This window comes from Sceloporus occidentalis, unplaced genomic scaffold, assembly GCF_023333645.1.
Source record: "Sceloporus occidentalis isolate IW3139 unplaced genomic scaffold, rSceOcc1.0.p SCAF_6, whole genome shotgun sequence".
Taxonomy (NCBI): Eukaryota; Metazoa; Chordata; class Lepidosauria; order Squamata; family Phrynosomatidae; genus Sceloporus; species Sceloporus occidentalis.
The window spans coordinates 117,519,495-117,537,380 of NW_028316986.1; the positions used below are offsets into that span (position 1 = coordinate 117,519,495).

At 41.2% G+C, this 17,886-nt stretch overlaps 1 protein-coding gene across 2 annotated transcripts in view; it reads left to right on the forward strand.

Moving 5' to 3' along the window:
* LOC149311292 (transcription regulator protein BACH2-like) overlaps window positions 1–17,886 on the forward strand; it is a 246,561-nt gene that overhangs the window by 167,897 nt on the left and 60,778 nt on the right. For both annotated transcript variants that reach the window (XM_089530723.1, XM_089530724.1), the window contains exon 3: window positions 11,669–11,923. In XM_089530723.1, coding sequence (XP_089386849.1) covers window positions 11,681–11,923 — 243 coding nt within the window. In that variant the 5' untranslated portion in view covers window positions 11,669–11,680. The remainder of the gene's footprint in view (window positions 1–11,668; window positions 11,924–17,886) is intronic.

A 17,886-nucleotide genomic window follows, 5' to 3' on the forward strand; every position in this document is an offset into this window, starting at 1 on the left:
AAAATTGGGAATTCAACTTATAGAGATGGCATTCATCTTAAAGTGTTAGGCTCCCACTTAGGAAGTATTAGACTCTCTGCAAGCCTAAATCGTTGAGGTTTTGCTCTTATTGGTAATCATAATGGCTTTCTGTACATATACCTTTGTGTTTTCTATTTTTCTTTACATCATCCTGGCTTCTTAATTAGAAAGTCAGTTTTGTTCTAAGAAAGACAGCAAGAGGCTTGCAGGTGAATGAGTAGACCAAGATAGAAGTGAGGACGCAATCTAATACGTTGTTATCTGAGCATAATTACTAAGCTCTGCTTGATTAACTTATATGAAATGGCTCCAGGAATGGCAGATACATGCAAATACTGCATTGCTAGTGAGTTACCATCCTGGTCAGACTATTCCCATGAGAGTATGCCTAAATTGACTAATGCAGAGCCTTGGCGGAAACCATAAATCCGTCATGAAATATCTTCACTAAAAGATAGATCACCCTGTTTAAAGCCCTTATGATGAATTTTAGTTTTGCTTTCCTTTAGTTAATTGTAATCCAGATGCATGATTCTTGCGCATCTAGCTTTAACTCAAGCTATAAAGAATCTGCTTGAGCTCTTCTTTCATTTGTCAGATTATTGATCCCTTTGTTCTATTCCATCCTGAGTCAGACTACAGAACCACTGAATTTACCATTCCCGCCCCTGCTCCCAATCTATAACTTTCTTTTAGTTTGGGGACTTACTACTCCACCTTCCCTCGAATGTAGGACTCGGCCTGGACAAATTTTGAGTATCAAGAGTCCAGTCTCAGAAGTCACTTGGCATTCAGGCCCATTCTGTGTAATCCTTTCTTAGCACTTTTCCTGCTCTGTATTTTTCAGAGTTCAACCTCAGCCTTGCAAGAATTTGCTTGTCAGGACCTATTGTCTGCATTACTGGACTGACCTCATTGTAACCTGACCTCTGATTTGCTTGACCTTTTCCTTCATAATCTGATCTCAGTTTGTTTGACTATGTTGGTGGAACCTCACCTCTGCTTGACCTAATATTGTTTACTACTGTCCCTTAGCTGGGAATAGTGGGCTATGACATTGCATCCTTGGATCCTGTGCCTAGCACATGTCCCCACTTTCCAAAGACCTCCTGTTCCTGCTCATCTCTCCTTCCCTTCTTCCTATTCTTTACTGTCTCTTCTCCTATTCTTTACTGGCCCTTATAGTCACTACTGCTACCTCTCACTGTGAGCGGCAAATGGGAGATGGAACAGCGGTGGCGGTAAATGAAAATGCTGCCCCTACTGAATGGTTCCAAGGGAAACGCTGTGCAATTATATGGAACTTGGTTGTTTTGTTTGGAACTTAATAGCATAATTAGTATAATTAGTAGCATTGATTCCAGTCTCTAGACTTGTCAGTTTTTGAGGAATATTTGGTAGGAACCTGAGAACAATTCTTTTCAGTGGCCATAAACAGACTTTGAAATTTCTCCCTTTTGGGAACTTTGCCTCACCCTCTTTCATGGCATTCTATCAGCTTTCATAAATTGGCTAATCTTAATTTAAAAAATCCCTGCTGCTTCTAAATATGGTTGGTGAGATCTTTAAAGAAAAGTTTTTCATTTACATTTTGATTTTTTTCTGTTTTATGGTTGGAGCCTTTGAACAATATAAACATTACAGTATTAATAGATAGAGCATAAATAAATGGCACTTTTGTATAAGGGAGCCTAGTATTGGTCACTGTGGATAACTCAGAATACAACTAATACTCATCAGCTGAAACAAAAGATCAGAAAGAAACATTTGCTTTATTCACATATTCATTTCAAAAATGCCTTTTTTAAATAAAATAAACACATGGTGGCTTACTACCAAAAATAAATCTCTTCCTCATTAGAAAATCAGAGAAAAAAATCTTAATCAGTATAACAGTACCAAAGAAAAAGAAAATAAATCCCCATACATGGTGGCACTCAGTATCAAAACACCCAGAAAAGCTGGAAGAATACAGTGTCAGTCTTAGGGATGTCTTGCTGAGGAAGACATTCCACAGTTTTGGTACCACTGTTGTAAGGGTCCTAGTCAACTCCTGCCAGCATCAGTTGACAAAGTCATGCAGAAGAAGAGTTTGTTAACAATGTATTATCAAATAAAATAGGTTATTAATCATACTGGAACATATTTTGCCACTATACAGTATCAATTAGTCTCTTATGTGCAAAACTGGATGCCTAAGATAAAAATTGTTATAAAAATATTTAAAGCTTTAAGGATCTGTGTATACTCCACAAAAAAAATCATTGTGCTCAAGCACTAGAGTTCACAAGAATCCTCCCACTTAGGTTGATCATGCCTGCTTAGCTTCTGCTGAAAGTAGAAGAGGGATAAGTGTGAGTCTTCAATCCATGTTTTGCTTAGCATGATGTACAGGTTTGTCCTGTTTGTCCTCTGGCAAACCAAAGTCATTAAGTTACTGCTTGTTTCTGGCTTACAACTCAGCCTTGTTGTGCTGATGGATAACCCAGAATTCCTAGTTCTCTGACATCTGGCAACCCTATCCTAGTGTTTTATTAGCAAGATCTTTTAAGTGGAGCTTTGCCATCCTCTAAGGTCAAGAGAGTATGATTTGTCCAAGATCATCCAGTAGGTTTCCATGGCTGACCAAGAATTCAAACTCTGCTTGCCCAGAGTCCTAGGGCTTTACCTGAGGAACCTCACAGCAATTGTGTCAGTAAAAAAAATGGGGGGGGGGACATACTGCCTTCAGGGCCCCAATATCACATGCCTTTAGATTTGCATGACGGGCTGCCGCCTCCATCATGCTCTCTTCCTGGGTCCCCTTTAAATGCCATCCCCCTGCCCAACCCAGCATGTTTTTTGGTAGATTTTATTTTATTTTAACTCATGCCATTCTGGAACTCTGCTAAATAAAAAAAATTAAAAACAAAAGAAGAGAAATAGGGGGGAAATAAAGGTAATTGGACTGCTTGGGAACATCGAGGGTTGAGGGGACAGCAGGAGAGGAGGAGACACTAGCACCACATGACTGCTGATAATGTGACTGCACGGGCAGCAATATTTTGAACCTCAGGACTTGCACTTCTGAGAGTTCATGGATGGCTTTCCCCCATCATATGATAGGGATGCCCTAGTCATGGTTAGGGGATACAGCAGCTATGACTCAGAGTTGTTTTTTGTGCAATAAGTATTGCCAAAGCTCCCTTTTTTTCAAATGTAATCATGGTTTAAAAGCCATGTGTAGTAATCTCCCAAGTCCAGCACCAAAGGCACTATACCACAGTGACCCTCTACCATTCTTACCTCACACTAAACAAATTAGCTTATTGTAACAAGTAAGCTAGGCCCATATGTACCATTCTCATAAGTGGTTTTGGGTTTGTAGTATTGATACAGGCTTCTGCAAGCTTAAAAGTTATAATTTCCCCAAAGCCTGAATTACACCAGCAGTTAAAGATGCCAAATACCTAACTTTGAAAGGAAGGCCATCATTCTTTTGCTGATGGAAATAAATTCTGTGCATGTTTTTAACTAAACTGAGGCTACTGTGTGGATGTGGATATTTTAATATGTTGTGAGCCGCTTTGATTGTCTCGTCACAGAAAAGCGGGATAAAAATAAGTTTTATTATTTATTATTATTTATTTACCAACCATGAGAATTCATGTCAGACTTCAAATTTCTGAACATAAGAGAATAATTGTGTAGATTAAACAGCTACAAAGTAAGATCACAGAAATCCCTATATTTTTTATCCCAAATGCTTTACTGTTTTTCCCTCATAAATGAGACCTCATTTGGGGCCATGGAGGGAACTGAATAATGCAACCATATAGCAGCAGCTCCAAAAGGCTGTGGCATGCATTTAATCAGCTTAACGTGTGACATGAAACAGCCCAGTTTGTGTAGAATATCTCTATGCCAGTACAAGATAGCCAGCAGTGTATTGCCTGGTACCAACTTCGGTTGATAAGCCAACTGCGTCCCTACCTGGACCGAAAGGACCTTGCAGCAGTGGTGCATGCACTGATAATCTCACGTTTAGACTTCTGTAATGTGGTCTACATGGGGCTACCTTTGTATCAAGTTCGGAAACTTCAATAAGTACAAAATGCAGCAGCCAGACTGGTCACCAGTACACCTAGGACTGACCATATAACACCAATCTTAAGATCTCTACACTGGTTGCCGATTAGTTTCGGGGCACAGTACAAAGTGTTGGTCATTACCTTTAAAGCCTTGGGCCCAAGTTACTTGAAGGAATGCCTCTCCCTACACAATCCGCCCCGCACTCTCAGAACTACAGGGAAGAACCTATTGGACTGCCCAAAGACTAGATTAAGATCTACTTCCCATAGGGCATTCACTGTGATGGCTCTCAAATTGTGGAATGGCTTGTCGGAGGAGATCCATCTCATTACCACCTTAGATGCCTTTAAGAAGGCAATCAAGACAGATCTCTTCCAGCAAGCCTACCCCTCAGACCTGCTTTAACAGCTTAAGATGATACCTCACTCGGAACTTGATGAGGAATCAGATTTTGATATTGCACATGTACAGGTATTTTAATGTGTTTTTAAATTTTGCTTTGTATAATGAGAATAAATAATAATAATAATAAAAATTTTATTTATATACCGCCCTTCTATATAACCAGGGCGGTGTACAACATCATAAAATACAATTACAGTAAAAACAAATACATTAAAAACAATTCAAGCCAGCTTGCCACTGCTGACATAGACATGGGGGGGGGGGGGACTAGTTGGGGCCTGTATCAGGGAATGCAAGTTTGAACAGAAAGGTCTTCAGCCCCTTTTTGAACTGGGCCAGGGAGGTGGCCGAGCGGAGCACAATGGGCAGGGAATTCCAGAGGGTCGGGGCCGAGATGGTAAAAGTCCTCCTAGACGTGGAGGCTAGTCTGGCCCCTGGAACCCTCAATAGCTGCTGCCCAGATGTTCTGAGAGTGCGGGGCGGATTGTATGGGGAGAGGCGGTCCTCAAGGTATCCTGGGCCCAAGCCATTTAGGGCTTTATAGGTAATAACCAACACCTTGTATTGCGCCCGGAAGCGAATAGGCAGCCAGTGCAGATCTTTAAGCACTGGTGTTATATGGCTGGCTCTGGATATGCCAGTAACCAGTCTGGCTGCCATATTCTGCACTAATTGTAGCTTCCGGGTATGGTACAAGGGTTGCCCCATGTAGAGCGCGTTGCAGAAATCCAAGCGAGAGGTTACCAGAGCATGTACTACCGTTTCAAGGTCCCTCTGGCCCAGGTAGGGACACAGCTGGCGTATGTGTGAATGTATTTTAACTATGTGTAACTTTATATATGTGCTGTTCTCCCACCTCGATCCGTAGGGAGAGGCGGGATATATAAATAAAAATTATTATTATTATTATTATTGAGAATTTTTGAGAGGAGAGCATGCTGAAGACTTAGGCTACCATATTTTCACATTGTCCTTTGAGTTACTACACCTGAGAGATCATTGTTATTACTAGGTAGGAGAACAAACAAGTATGGCAGCTGAAGTTGCCATAACTGAGTACCTCCAAACCGGGACAAATGTAAAAAAAATGTAGGTCAAATGTAGGACAAAATTTAGGCCCAAATGTAGTACATATTTTGTAAATGGAGGACACGAACAACTAAAAAAACATAAAATTAATAAATTCAAAAAGCATTAATATAAACACATGCTTCTTAGGCATGCTCAAAATGGAGGACATTTTGACATTCTTCCTGGATAGAAGTTTGGGATGTAGCTTTGTGTGGTGGACTAGGACTCTGGAGACCAGAGTTCATTGCCCTGCCTATTGGGTGACCTCAAGCTCAAGCAAGTCACACTCTCTCAGCCTCCTCAGCGGAAAGCCCTAGCAAACCTCCTCTGAACAAACCTTGCCAAGCAAATCCCAGGAGAGGTTTGCTTTAGGGTCTTCATACGGTGGAAAACAACTTGAAGGTAAGCAATAACAAAGAATAACTGTACTGTACCTTTAAGTGCAGTGGAGGGTTCAGTATGGTGTACTGGCCTAGGACAATGGGAAACCAGGGTTCAAATCCTAGCTCGGCCATGGAAACCCGCTGGGTGACTTTGGGCAGCAAGTCCACACTCTCTCAGCCTCTCAGGGAAAGGTAAAGGGAACCCCCCCTGAAGAAACTTGTCAAGGAAACTCTTTAGGGTCACCATAAGTTTGAAAGGAGCTGTGAAGGCATACAACAAGGAGGGAGAAGAAAAAAGGAGAAGGAGAAAGAAGAATAGGAAAAAGAAGATAAAAATAAGAGGAGGAGGAGGAGGAGGAGAGGAAGAAGAGGAGGAAGAGGGGAAGAAGAAGAGGAGAAGGAAGAGAGAGAAGAGGAGGAGGAGGAGAAAGAAACAGAGGAGGAGGGGAAGAAAAAGCAGAAGAGGAGGAGGTGAAGGAGGCCCCCAACTCCCCCGCCCATAGGCCTCTCTTTTTGCTCTGGAGGCCCCCAACCCCCCCCCCCCCGTCCCGACACCAGAGAGAGGCCCATAGGCCTCTCTCTTTGCTCCATGGCTGCTGCCGCGCCAAAGACACAGCAGCAGCCACGGAGGCCCCCAACACCCCCAAAGCAGGAGAGGCCTAGAAGGCCTCACGCCCAGCCCTGCCTCACATCTTCGCTGCCTTGCACGCTCAGCATGCACACACCAAACTCAATGGAGGAGCAGAGGCCCAAGCTCTTCCACTTCTTGAGGCTGGCCAATTGGAGGAGCTTGAGCCTCTGCTCCTCCATTGAGCCCTCTCGGAGTGCTCGCGCCGAGTGTGCAAGGCAGCAAGGTTAGGCAGGGCCGGGCAAGACTCGGGAGCCTAGAGCCCCGGCCACCCGGGACAAATAGGGAAGCGGGACATGGCAACCCTAATGGCAGCGGGATGGGTGGGGGTGGGGGGAGAGCTTACACACACCTTCTTGGATATTATGCTTTAGAAAATAGTTGTAACATTTTAAGTGTGTCAGAAAGGTTTAGAGCATGAGTGTTGCATTTCCTATGCATTTTTTTCCAGATAACCGTATGTGTGCTGCTCAAACCACATCCATCATTGTCAAAATGTTAGCCTTGGGGGGGGGGGGGAATCTGAATAACCTCATACAAAAATACTTTCACTTGGAATACCCAAGCTCAGTCCATGCCAAAGCATAGCTTGTTCCTTTAGCAATAAGGGCTAGTTTATACATCATTATCAAATTGGGGGGGGGGGGGGGATCCATTATGACCTCTGCACACTGGAAAATCTGACACGAGTGTTCATTTTGTCAGAGGCTTTGTTACTTCCTGCATCATATTCAAGCATCTTGGCCTTGTTTCAGATGCTTTCCAACCTTGATACCACTTTCTTTTATGTCTCATCACCTTCCTTTGTGTACCTGCCATGCAGCAAAAGCTCACCTGCTTCTCTCCCTCCTTCCATGGTGGTATTCAAGCCTTTTCTTCTGTGTCTCATTGATTTCAGTGAAAGAGGGAGAAATGGGCTTGAATCTGACCCATTAACATCAGCAGGAATTAACAAGTTATTAACTCTGGCCTTGAAATCATCCTTTCATTATTTTAGTTATCCTTAGCCTCATAGATAACTCACGTTTTGCCTTACACATATAAGCTCTGTAAACAGCCTAAATGGATTGTGGCTGCAGTTGTACTGATGTGCAACACTTTTGTCAGTAGGCATAAAGGCAAGGCCACACAGTCCTCCTTGACCCATTATTGTATTTCCAATTATCCCTGGTGCTCCAAGGAAGAGATATTAATGCAGCTGAGGATGACATGGCAAATTACTGCTGCTCCCTAACCTTTTAAAAATTGCTAACACTGTTGTAATCTGTAATTACAGAAATCAGCGTGAGAACTGTTGTACTGTATAATTATCTTTTCCTGATATGTTATTGCTGAATGAATTATTGATCTAGATCAGTCTTGTATCATACTTGCAACAGCTAAATGATCATAATAATAACTACAATTACATTTCATTATTTCTAACTTTATTCTCATGTTTTTGGATGTTGTAATTGATAATTAATTTTTAAAAAAAACTTCTAAAGAAATGTTAGCTTCACAATTGTTTTGTGTTTCAGCATTAATGTGTTTTTTAATGGTCTGCTGTCTGCCTTACTAAGCTCTTACTGCTTTTCAGCATAGTCCAACAATTCTGTCTGCTGAATAGCAAACAGGAACTTCAGAGAAAAACATCCCAGTGGGAAATTAGATTTGAATGGCATTACCTAGAATATATGCTAGTAGATACTTATTTTATTGGTGTTACACCTCCTGTTCTTCTTACTGTAGTTATCTAAATGTTTCCGATCCAATTTATAGCTTGTGTTAAGATTTCCATCAGAACTTCAGATTTAAAAGTTTTGCCTCCTGAAGCTATCATAATTATAAATTCCTTTCAAAACAGTGGAATTAAGTTGTTCTGCATGAACATTGTAGCCTGGCTGTTTTGTATTTTTTTAATCGATAATATCTACAAAATTGTTCACATTACTTAGTTTAATTTCAGACTGAGAAACTTCAGTATCAGTTCACTGTTACTACTGAGTTTTATTGTATTATAAAACTGTTACTGTTTTTTAGAAATCAGAAATGTTCCATGGAAAATATTAAGTGTGAAAAAATGTCTACCCGATATCACTGGTTTGTCACTCTCTCGAAATGTCTCATGTGCCCAAAGAACTCAGGAAAAATAACTGCTTCTTGACAGCACTTCAGAACCACTCAGAATGATCTGAGCTGTAGGGGTACAGGGGTACATGTCCTTTGGATTAAATGCCTGAGGGGAAATACTTGCTAAAGAACAGGGCAAAAATGCTTTAAGTAAATAGGTCCATGAGATAACAGAGTTTGGACAAGTTACTTTTTGGACTAGAGCTCCTATAATCCTCCAACCAGCATGAGCATGGGCAAACAAACGGGGAGCTGTAATCCAAAAAAGTAACTTTTCTGGATTCTGTAAGAGTAGTAGCATCTAATATGTGACTTCTCGCAGTGTTTTCTCTGAAGACTAGTGTGAAATTGGGCGTGGGGGAGAGGAGTAGGAGGCCAGTTGCTGTAGCAACTAAATATATGAATCCTTAGCTGCAACTCTCCTGTCCTGTTTCCCAGACAAAATCTCCTTTATAGGTATGGGGAGAGGGAATATGCTCTTTCATTCTTTGAAATGAGGGCATTCATTTAATCTCTTTTGCCTTTCATTAGTGGTGTAGAATGATGTCACCTCTTATTTATGTTCTCCTTACAGCATCCTCCTTTCTTGCAGTCTCTCCTTATCTTGCCAATTTGCTAATCACTTTCATAGCCCTTCCTAAATTATATCTTTTGCATTTGTATGTGATTTTTATGTAGCATGAAAGCATGAACAAATCTGAATAGTGCGTTTAGACGATTTCCTGTCATTTATCTTGTATGTGTTACTTGTCCGATTATTTTTAGAGGAACATTAAATATAAAAAATAACTTAAATCAAAATGAGAATGGAGAGGGAATAGTTTTTAAGTTGTTTAGTTCCATTTTTAAAGAATTCTTTATATAATTTCTAAGCCATGTAAAAACAAATACAGCATTCTGAATAATTATAAACAAGCCTGGTTTCTCCATCCATTGTATACCCTTTGAGAGGCAGAGCCATATTAGCATTTGTCTTCCTGATATATCATCTAGATTCTAGATCAGCAAGGTTTGTATGAAGACCATTTGCCCAGACAAATTTGTTTTCAGTTTCAGGAAACTGAAATGCATTTGTTTGAATGGGGAAAGTAAGATAGTCCTCTCAGGAATATTTTGTACTTCAGTACCTTTTAATATAGCATTTGTGCTGGTTCTCGGGTTACATCTATTTACATTGTAAAAAAAAAAGTTTAAAAGTTCCAGCAGGAAAAAAAAAATAAAGCCTCATTTTTTTTCTGGGATTTTATGTGATGGTAAAATATTTTTGTCATATTGTTTTGTATATGCACTTTTATTTTGTTAATTACCGAAGGAGCTGTCAATCTAATGGACTCAGCCACTTCTATATTCACTGGTTGACACTCACTTCTTTTTGGAATACATGCAATTGGTGCTAACGTCTGCCACTAACATAGGAAACACGGAGTGAATGTAGAGAAGCATTGTGACAGCAAAAGTAATTCTGTGGCATATTCCCAGTGCATGTCTACGTGGAAGACATGGGATTGGAGCCCTAAAGCTGTTAACTTTTAAGCTAGGATGTTCCTGGTTTGAATCTCACCTTACCCACAAATTCTAAGTTGCCTCAGGCAACTCCTTCTATTATGAACATTACTGACCCAGTCCTATCATAGCTTTATACAGATTATTTTGATAATGTCTGTAAAGTGCTTTAAACACTGATGAAAATTTTTATTTAAATGCAAAGTAGTATTCTGGGAAAGTGGTAACAGAAGCAGGCAGAACATTCATTTCCAAGCCATTATGTGAAGACAGGGGTGGGCAAAGTGCAGTACCCAGCATTCCACACCATTGTTTGTGCTAGCTAGGGCTGATGCAGTCAAACAATATCTGCAAGGTCACACTTTATCCAGGCCTTTATTTTTATTTATTTTTTAAATTCAGTCCTTTAAGGTGTTGGAATTACTCTGGTGATTTGATATCAATCATCTGCTTTGGTTGCTGAAGGCTGCAGGTCCACTCTCCGGCATTGCCAGCCAGGGTTGGGAAGGACTCTTACCTGACACAGAAGGGTCACTGTCAGTTATGTACATTCAGATGGACCAATTATCAGAGCTGATTATAAGACAGTTTATTACACGTGTTGTGGTTGTGTGCCATCTAATTGTTTCCCTAAAATGAACCTATCACTGAGTTTTCTTGGCAGAATTTGTTCAAAGGAGGCCTTTGCCTTCCTCAGAAGCTGAGAAAATGTGATTTGTCAAGGTCACCCAGTGGGTTTCCATGGCCAAGTCAGGATTCAAACCCTGGTCTCCAGAGTCATACTCCATTGCTCAAACCTCAATATCATGCTGGCTCTTCTTACACTCCTTAATTTCCTAAAGACACAACCTCTCATCCAGCAGCTTCAGTGCCTATGTGGGGTGAGTCCCACTGCCCAACTCTTGTTACATTGACAAATGTTCTCTTTGTGTGCGATGTGAATTTCAAACATAGATTCTCATCCATTGTTGTGTCATATCATTTACTCTAAATAGTGCAAATAAATTCCAGTTGGATGCCATAACTCTAAAAAGCATAGATTATGGGTTGAATAGCCTACTCGTGTCAAAAGACACAAACCATTGTTTTTATTGTATCTCCTTCTCACCCACCCCAACCTTCCTGGGAAATCTCATATCTATTAAAACAGTGTTGATTGATGGCCTTCAACCTTTCTTTTTAATGTGCCAAATATCTCATTCAATATTGTGTGGAAAGAGAGCGCCAACTAAGTGGCTAGAGTAAAAGCTTATAATACAATTGTCTTTCCAGAGGAAGAGAGAAAGAGAGGGAGATTTCTTGAGCTCTTTGTTCTAGCTAAGAATTAAAGTGCCGATCAGCAGTTTTACAGAGAGCTGGCTGAACCATGCAGGACACAGAAATCATGATGTAATCTTCCTTTCTTTGCTAGCCGCATGACTACTTCTCTCCAGTCCTTATATCTCTACTTTATTGTTTGTTGTTTCTATTTTAGGGTGTGAACGGAATGTCTGTGGATGAGAAGACTGAATCCCCCATGTATGTGTATGAGTCAACAGTCCATTGTACCAATATCCTCCTGTGCCTCAATGACCAGCGGAAGCAGGATATTCTCTGTGATGTGACTTTGCTTGTGGAGGGGAAAGAGTTCCGAGCCCACCGGGCTGTGCTGGCTGCATGCAGCGAATACTTCTTGCAGGTGTTGGTTGGACAGACGGAAAATGACCTGGTTGTCAGCCTGCCAGAGGAGGTACAGTATGTACAGTATGTCATTGTCCTTCTAACACTTTAAGAGAAAATCCTCTAATATGCCAGGAGACAGGTAGACAGACTGGCTGACATCTAGCAGTTCAGAGTTTGCAAAACCTAAAGTTCTTTAAAAGATACATCTCAAAGCTTCACATGTCTGTGAGAGTGAGTGTTATTCCTGGGAGAGAAGGTAGGATATGATGTAGTATCAGGCTTCCTGTGGTCTGCAGGGTGACATGGAGAAGAGCAAAGGAACCGGCCAAGAAAGAACAAGGAGGCGTTGAGCAGGAAGGAAGAGGAAAAGCAGGGGAAGGTTCAGAAAATTCAACTTTGTGAACACAGTGAACCCCTTGCAGTACTTTTATTTTTTTAAGAATACAAATTCTGAAAATTCCAACCACAATTCCACTGTAATGTAGGCTGAGCTTTGAAAATTTATGTGTTTTTTTTTTTAAACATAGCTGTCAGAAACTTCTAGCATGGAAGGCTCTAGGAGTTGGAATCTAAAAAGGAGTTTCTTTTCCAAGCTCTTATTTTGAGGAAACAAAATGTCCCAAAACAGAACCATGTGTATATGGTGTCAGATCAAGGGCACTTGACTCTGCTTCTCTGGATTGGTTTCTATTCTTTTTAAAAAAAAACAAAACAGGGAGACATTTTTCTACCTTAATACTTGATGACGCCTGGAACAGAAAAGTGTATCCCACTTTCAAAAATGAAGAATTATTGGGAAATCTTTCTCCCTCATGGTGTGTGTGTTTTGTTTTGTTTTGTTATTTACAGAAAGAAAACTCAGAAATAGTAACCAGGGTCATGTCTTCACTGGCCAGGATACTCCAGGCACAGCCTAAAGCAGGAGTTCCCAATCTTTTTGACTCATGGAGCCCTTATTTCTATGGTGGAGCCCCTAAGAGGCCTACTCTATGTCTTACAAGTTACTAGTATTTAGGAAAATATATAAAAATATTTTTTTCTTTAATTTCATTCAATTTTTATTTCTTCCATTTTCCTGGAGGAGCCACGGAACACCTGGGAAGTGTGCGCAGAGCCCTAAGGAGCATTGGTTGGGAACCCCTGGCCTAGAGTATCCTGGCCTCAGAGCTGCCCCAATCTCCTCCCATTACCTTGGGCCCTCTGTTCCAATGCCAGATGGCTAGTCACACATGCTTGCTACTCTGCTGCCTGATTTGGCCGACACTGCAGCACATCACTTGCTGTGAGGTCAAAAAACCACCCTTGCAGGTGATGATGGTGGTGGTGGTGATTTCTTACCTGCTTCTCCTCATGGATTGAGGCAGGGAACAACAGCAGACCTACAAATACACAACACCAATTAAAAGCACACATCAGTTTAAAACAGTGGTTCTCAACCTTCCTAATGCCGTGACCCTTTATTATAGTTCCTTGTGTTGTGGTGACCCCCAGCCAAAAATTATTTTCATTGCAACATGCAAATATGTGTTTTCTTAGGTGACTCCTGTGAAAGGATCAGTCAACCCACAAAGGGGTCCCAACCCACAGGTTGGGAACCACTGGTTTAAAAGAACAAACAGGACATATTAAAACAATCTACATCTTAAAGCTCAGGCATGCTCATATGGGAAGACACAGTCCTTCAGATAGCCTGGGCCTGAGCTCTTACTTGTGCATTTATTTGTACAACAAACAAATCAAGTGGATTCCATAAGCTTAAAATATTACTTCTATTTCTCGTGGTAGCACACAAACAGTATTTGATTTTACAGTCACACTCATGCTGAGATATACCCATGTATGAAAAGGACCGTATGTTGTAATATGAGAAAGGTGACATAGATGCCTTTGAGGAAGTGAATAAACGTGGGTCTGCAAAATTCCACTTTTATAACATTCATATCAACCCACAAGAGATACTTTGTGCCAGGAGGATCCTGAGCTTGGGAAAAATTTACTTCCAGCACCCTTCATGGCTGCTAGAGAATTTTGAGTGCTAGTTCTGGTAGGATCTTGTATTGTATAAGTATCCATTTGTACATATGAAATTCTAAAGTGAGAAGCTGCCCTAGATTAAGAGTAGCTACCAGAAGTATCTGAAATGTAAAGGTATTTGGCAGGCCTGGCAGTGGCTGGGGCTTGGACCATATGTGTGTTGTTTGGCCTCTTTCGTTTCCTCATGATTTCTGCCTTCTGCTACCTGTCTCTTTCAGCCCTCTAGGGACATTGCACTCAGAAAAAGCTTTAATTCTTTTAAAACCTAAATTATTGTAATTGGAGTAGAACATGCCAGTGAACAATAAGTATTAATAATAAAATTCCAGTTTTCTAGATTCAAACAAGTATGCATTGACGGTTGTGATATTCTGTTGTGCATCTTCAGGGTACTCACTGAGTTCTCTGTTACCCTTGTTTGGTCTCACAAACCAAAACCCTCTGTCTACAACAAGTACACCTTCAACCCTTGCCAAAAAAATAAATAAATAAAAAGGCAGATATTCCCAGGGACTTTTACTATCAGAATAGCCATTTTGAGAAGTATCTTTCTTAAGGGTTAATTACAAGGGCATTTGTAACAATGAGATTCAATCCCTCTCCCATCTTAATCTGATTTTAGTTTACATTCCTTTTTGTTGTTGTCAATTGCCTTCAAGTCAAGGCAATTTAATCTATGGCAACCCTATGAATGAGAGATCTCCAAGTCATCCTATCCTCAACCACCCTGCTCAGCCCCTGCAAATTTGTGGCAGTGGTTTCTTTGATTGAGTCTATCCATCTGGAATGCGATCTTCATCTTTTTCTGTTGCTCTCCTCTTAACCAAGCATTATAGGTTTTTTTCCCCCCAGTGAGTCCTTTCTTCTCATGATATGGCTAAAATATGACAACCTCAGTTTAGTGATCTTTGTTTCCAGGGCCTGATCTGCTCTAGGACCTGGTCTTTTTGATGGTTCACAGTATTCCTAGAACTCTTTTCCACTACAGCACCACATCTCAAATGAGTTGATTTTCTTCCTATCAGCTTTCTTCACTGTCCAACTCTCACAATCATACATACAAATGAGAAATAAGATGGCACGGATAATCCTAACTTTAGCATTTAATTATATATCTTTACACTTTGGGATCTTGTCTAGTTCTTTCATAGCCGCCATTCCAAGTCCTCACTGATTTCTGATTTCTTCTTCTTGACTGCAATCTTTGCTCTGATCAGTGATTGATCCCAAATATAGAAAATCTTGGACGATTTAAATCTCTTCATTGTCTGCAAAAAAAAAGTGCTCCTGGCCAGCAGCCCATTTGGGACGGCGGTGGCAGCTGGCCTCAGGACTGCGGTATCTGGTCGCCATGGTGCCATGCCAAACTGAGGCTGGAGTTACTGGGACTGGAGTGGCCAGTGGGCTCTCCAAGCTGCCAGTCTGCTTGACCCCCATAGTCTCCTCTGCACTCATGACGTCATTATGGGGCCGCAATGTGCAGATGCTAAGCGTCCATCGTGTCAAAATGGCGGCACCCATCTGTACAGGGTGCCACCATTTTGACGTATGAAAGACGTGCTAGGGTTGCGGGGCATCTGTAAGCGATGCCCTAAGGCAACCCTAGCACGTCATCAAGACGTGCCACAAGGCCCATCTGTACCAGGCCTTAGTATGTGGGGGAAAAAACAACACCTTTTTTCCATTAGACACAGCCATTACCTGTGCTGTCTGGGTGGAGCAGAGAAGGTCTATTTTTAGTACAGTGCCTATAGTTTATAACCCAGACCAAATTCTTGCACAAAAAAGTATCGCCCCCCCCCAATCCCCAGCACAGTCCAAACTGATGCTTGCATGTTGTTTAATAAAGCTTACTATGCAGCACAGCAGACTGTCAGGAAAGGCAGAATCAGGAATCTTGCTGCAAAGACTGAACTCTTGCATTTAAGTCAGTTCTACATTGACTTCAGTTGTTGCTGGCTTCCCAGGCTATTCTGTATCCCAGAGTTGTTTCCTCTTTCCTTAAATCATCTCTATGTTTTCTTTACATCAGGAGATGGGCAACACACAACCTTTAGGCTGTGCTCTTTCCAGCACCCGCATTTGCTCTTGCAATTCCTCCCTTCCAAGAAAGATGTTCTGCCCTGCCAAGAGAGCCACCACTGTATTTCGGAAGTGGGGATCTTGGTGGTAGCTGCCTATTTTTCTGTGGCATCTGCTGATTTGGGGCATGGACAGTGCTTGGGCAGGAAAGTCTGCTATGTATTCACAACACTAAGATGCTGTTTTTCCATGTTTTTGGTTTACTTGTTTTATGATTTTTAATCTAACGTTAAAGCTCAGCTTGTGCAGGCAGTTAGTAAGCTGAGTATGGTACCGCATTATTGTTTAACCACATTGGAGAGCAGAATATTCTTATTAAGAATTGTGTTTTCATGGCACATTGCTGCTTCCTTTACTAATAAAAGTAGTATTATTGGATTCATTTCAAAAAGGCTTTGCAAACTATTTTATATGTACAAACATTTTCTGATATTCTAGCCAAATATATAGCTAAGTAACATTTTCTAGCTATCCCAGCTGCACAAAACAAGCAGCAGTCACACACAGAGATGAAGGTCTCTTCGCCTGACAATCAGGGCATAGGAGGATAGCATTTCTGTCCTTCCCATCAGGAAGCAAGACTGTGGTAAGCAACAGTAATGGGGTCCTGCTTCTGATTGTCACAGGTTCGCTCACTTGTGGAAAGAGATAGAAACATTATCCTTCTGTACCCTGATGGACAGCTGAACAGACATCCTTCGCTCAGTGCAGGTCTTGTCTGTTAAGGTGGGCTTGGTGAAACATTTATCATTGTGACAATAATGCCACAGTTATAACTAGCTAATATGAAGTACTTATGGATTAATAACTCTAGTTTGGGAATCTGTAGCTGCAGTACAGAATGCCAACCATTTACTTTAGGAGAAATAACTGTGATTCAAATCTCAGGCTTGTTAGAGAGGTTAAAAACAATAAAAAGGGCTTTTTTGGCTATATCCGCAGCAAAAGGAAGAAGAAGGAAATGGTAGGGCCACTACGTGGAGAAGATGACAAAATGCTAACAGGGGACAGAGAAAAGGCAGAATTACTCAATTACTCAACACCTTCTTTGCTTGAGTCTTCTCAGAAAAGGCAAAGGGTGTTCAACCTGAGAATAATGGAGCAGAGGACAGAATAGGGGAATTTCAGCACAGTAAAGTAAAGAGTTAGTACAGGAATGAATTTAAGTCTCTAGGAACAGATGAACTACATCCAAGGGTATTAAAAGAACTGGCAAATGTAATATCGGAGCCATTGGCAATAATCTTTGAAAACTCCTGGAGAACAGAAGTCCCAGGAGACTGGAGGAGGGCAAACATTGTCCCCATCTTCAAAAGGGGGGGGGGGGGAGATCTCAACAATTATCCAGTTAGTCTGACATCCATACCAGGAAAGATTCAAGAACAGATCATTAAACAGAGAGTCTGAACATTTAGATGACAATTCCATAATCACAAAAAGTCAACATGGGTTTCAGAGAAACAAGTCATGCCACACAAATCTGATCTCTTTCTTTGATAAAATTACCAGCTAGGTACGTGAAGGGAATGCTGTGGATACAGTAGATCTTGATTTCAGTAAGGCCTTTGACAAGGTTTCCCATGACATTCTTGCAAACAAGCTTGTAAATTGTGGGCTAGACAAGGTAACTGTTACATGGATTTGTAATTGGTTGCCTGGCCAAACCCAAGGGGTGCTCAACAATGGCTCCTTTTCATCCTGGAGAGAAGTGACCAGTGGGGTCCCACAGGGCTCTGTCCTGGGGCCACTGTTATTCAACATCTTTATCAATGACTTGGATGACAAAATTGGGGGCATACTCATCAAATTTGCAGATGACACCAAGTTAGGAGGAATAGCTAATACTCCAGAGGACAGGATCAAAATTCAAAATGACCTGAATAGACTAGAAAGTTGGGCCAAAGCTAAGAAAAT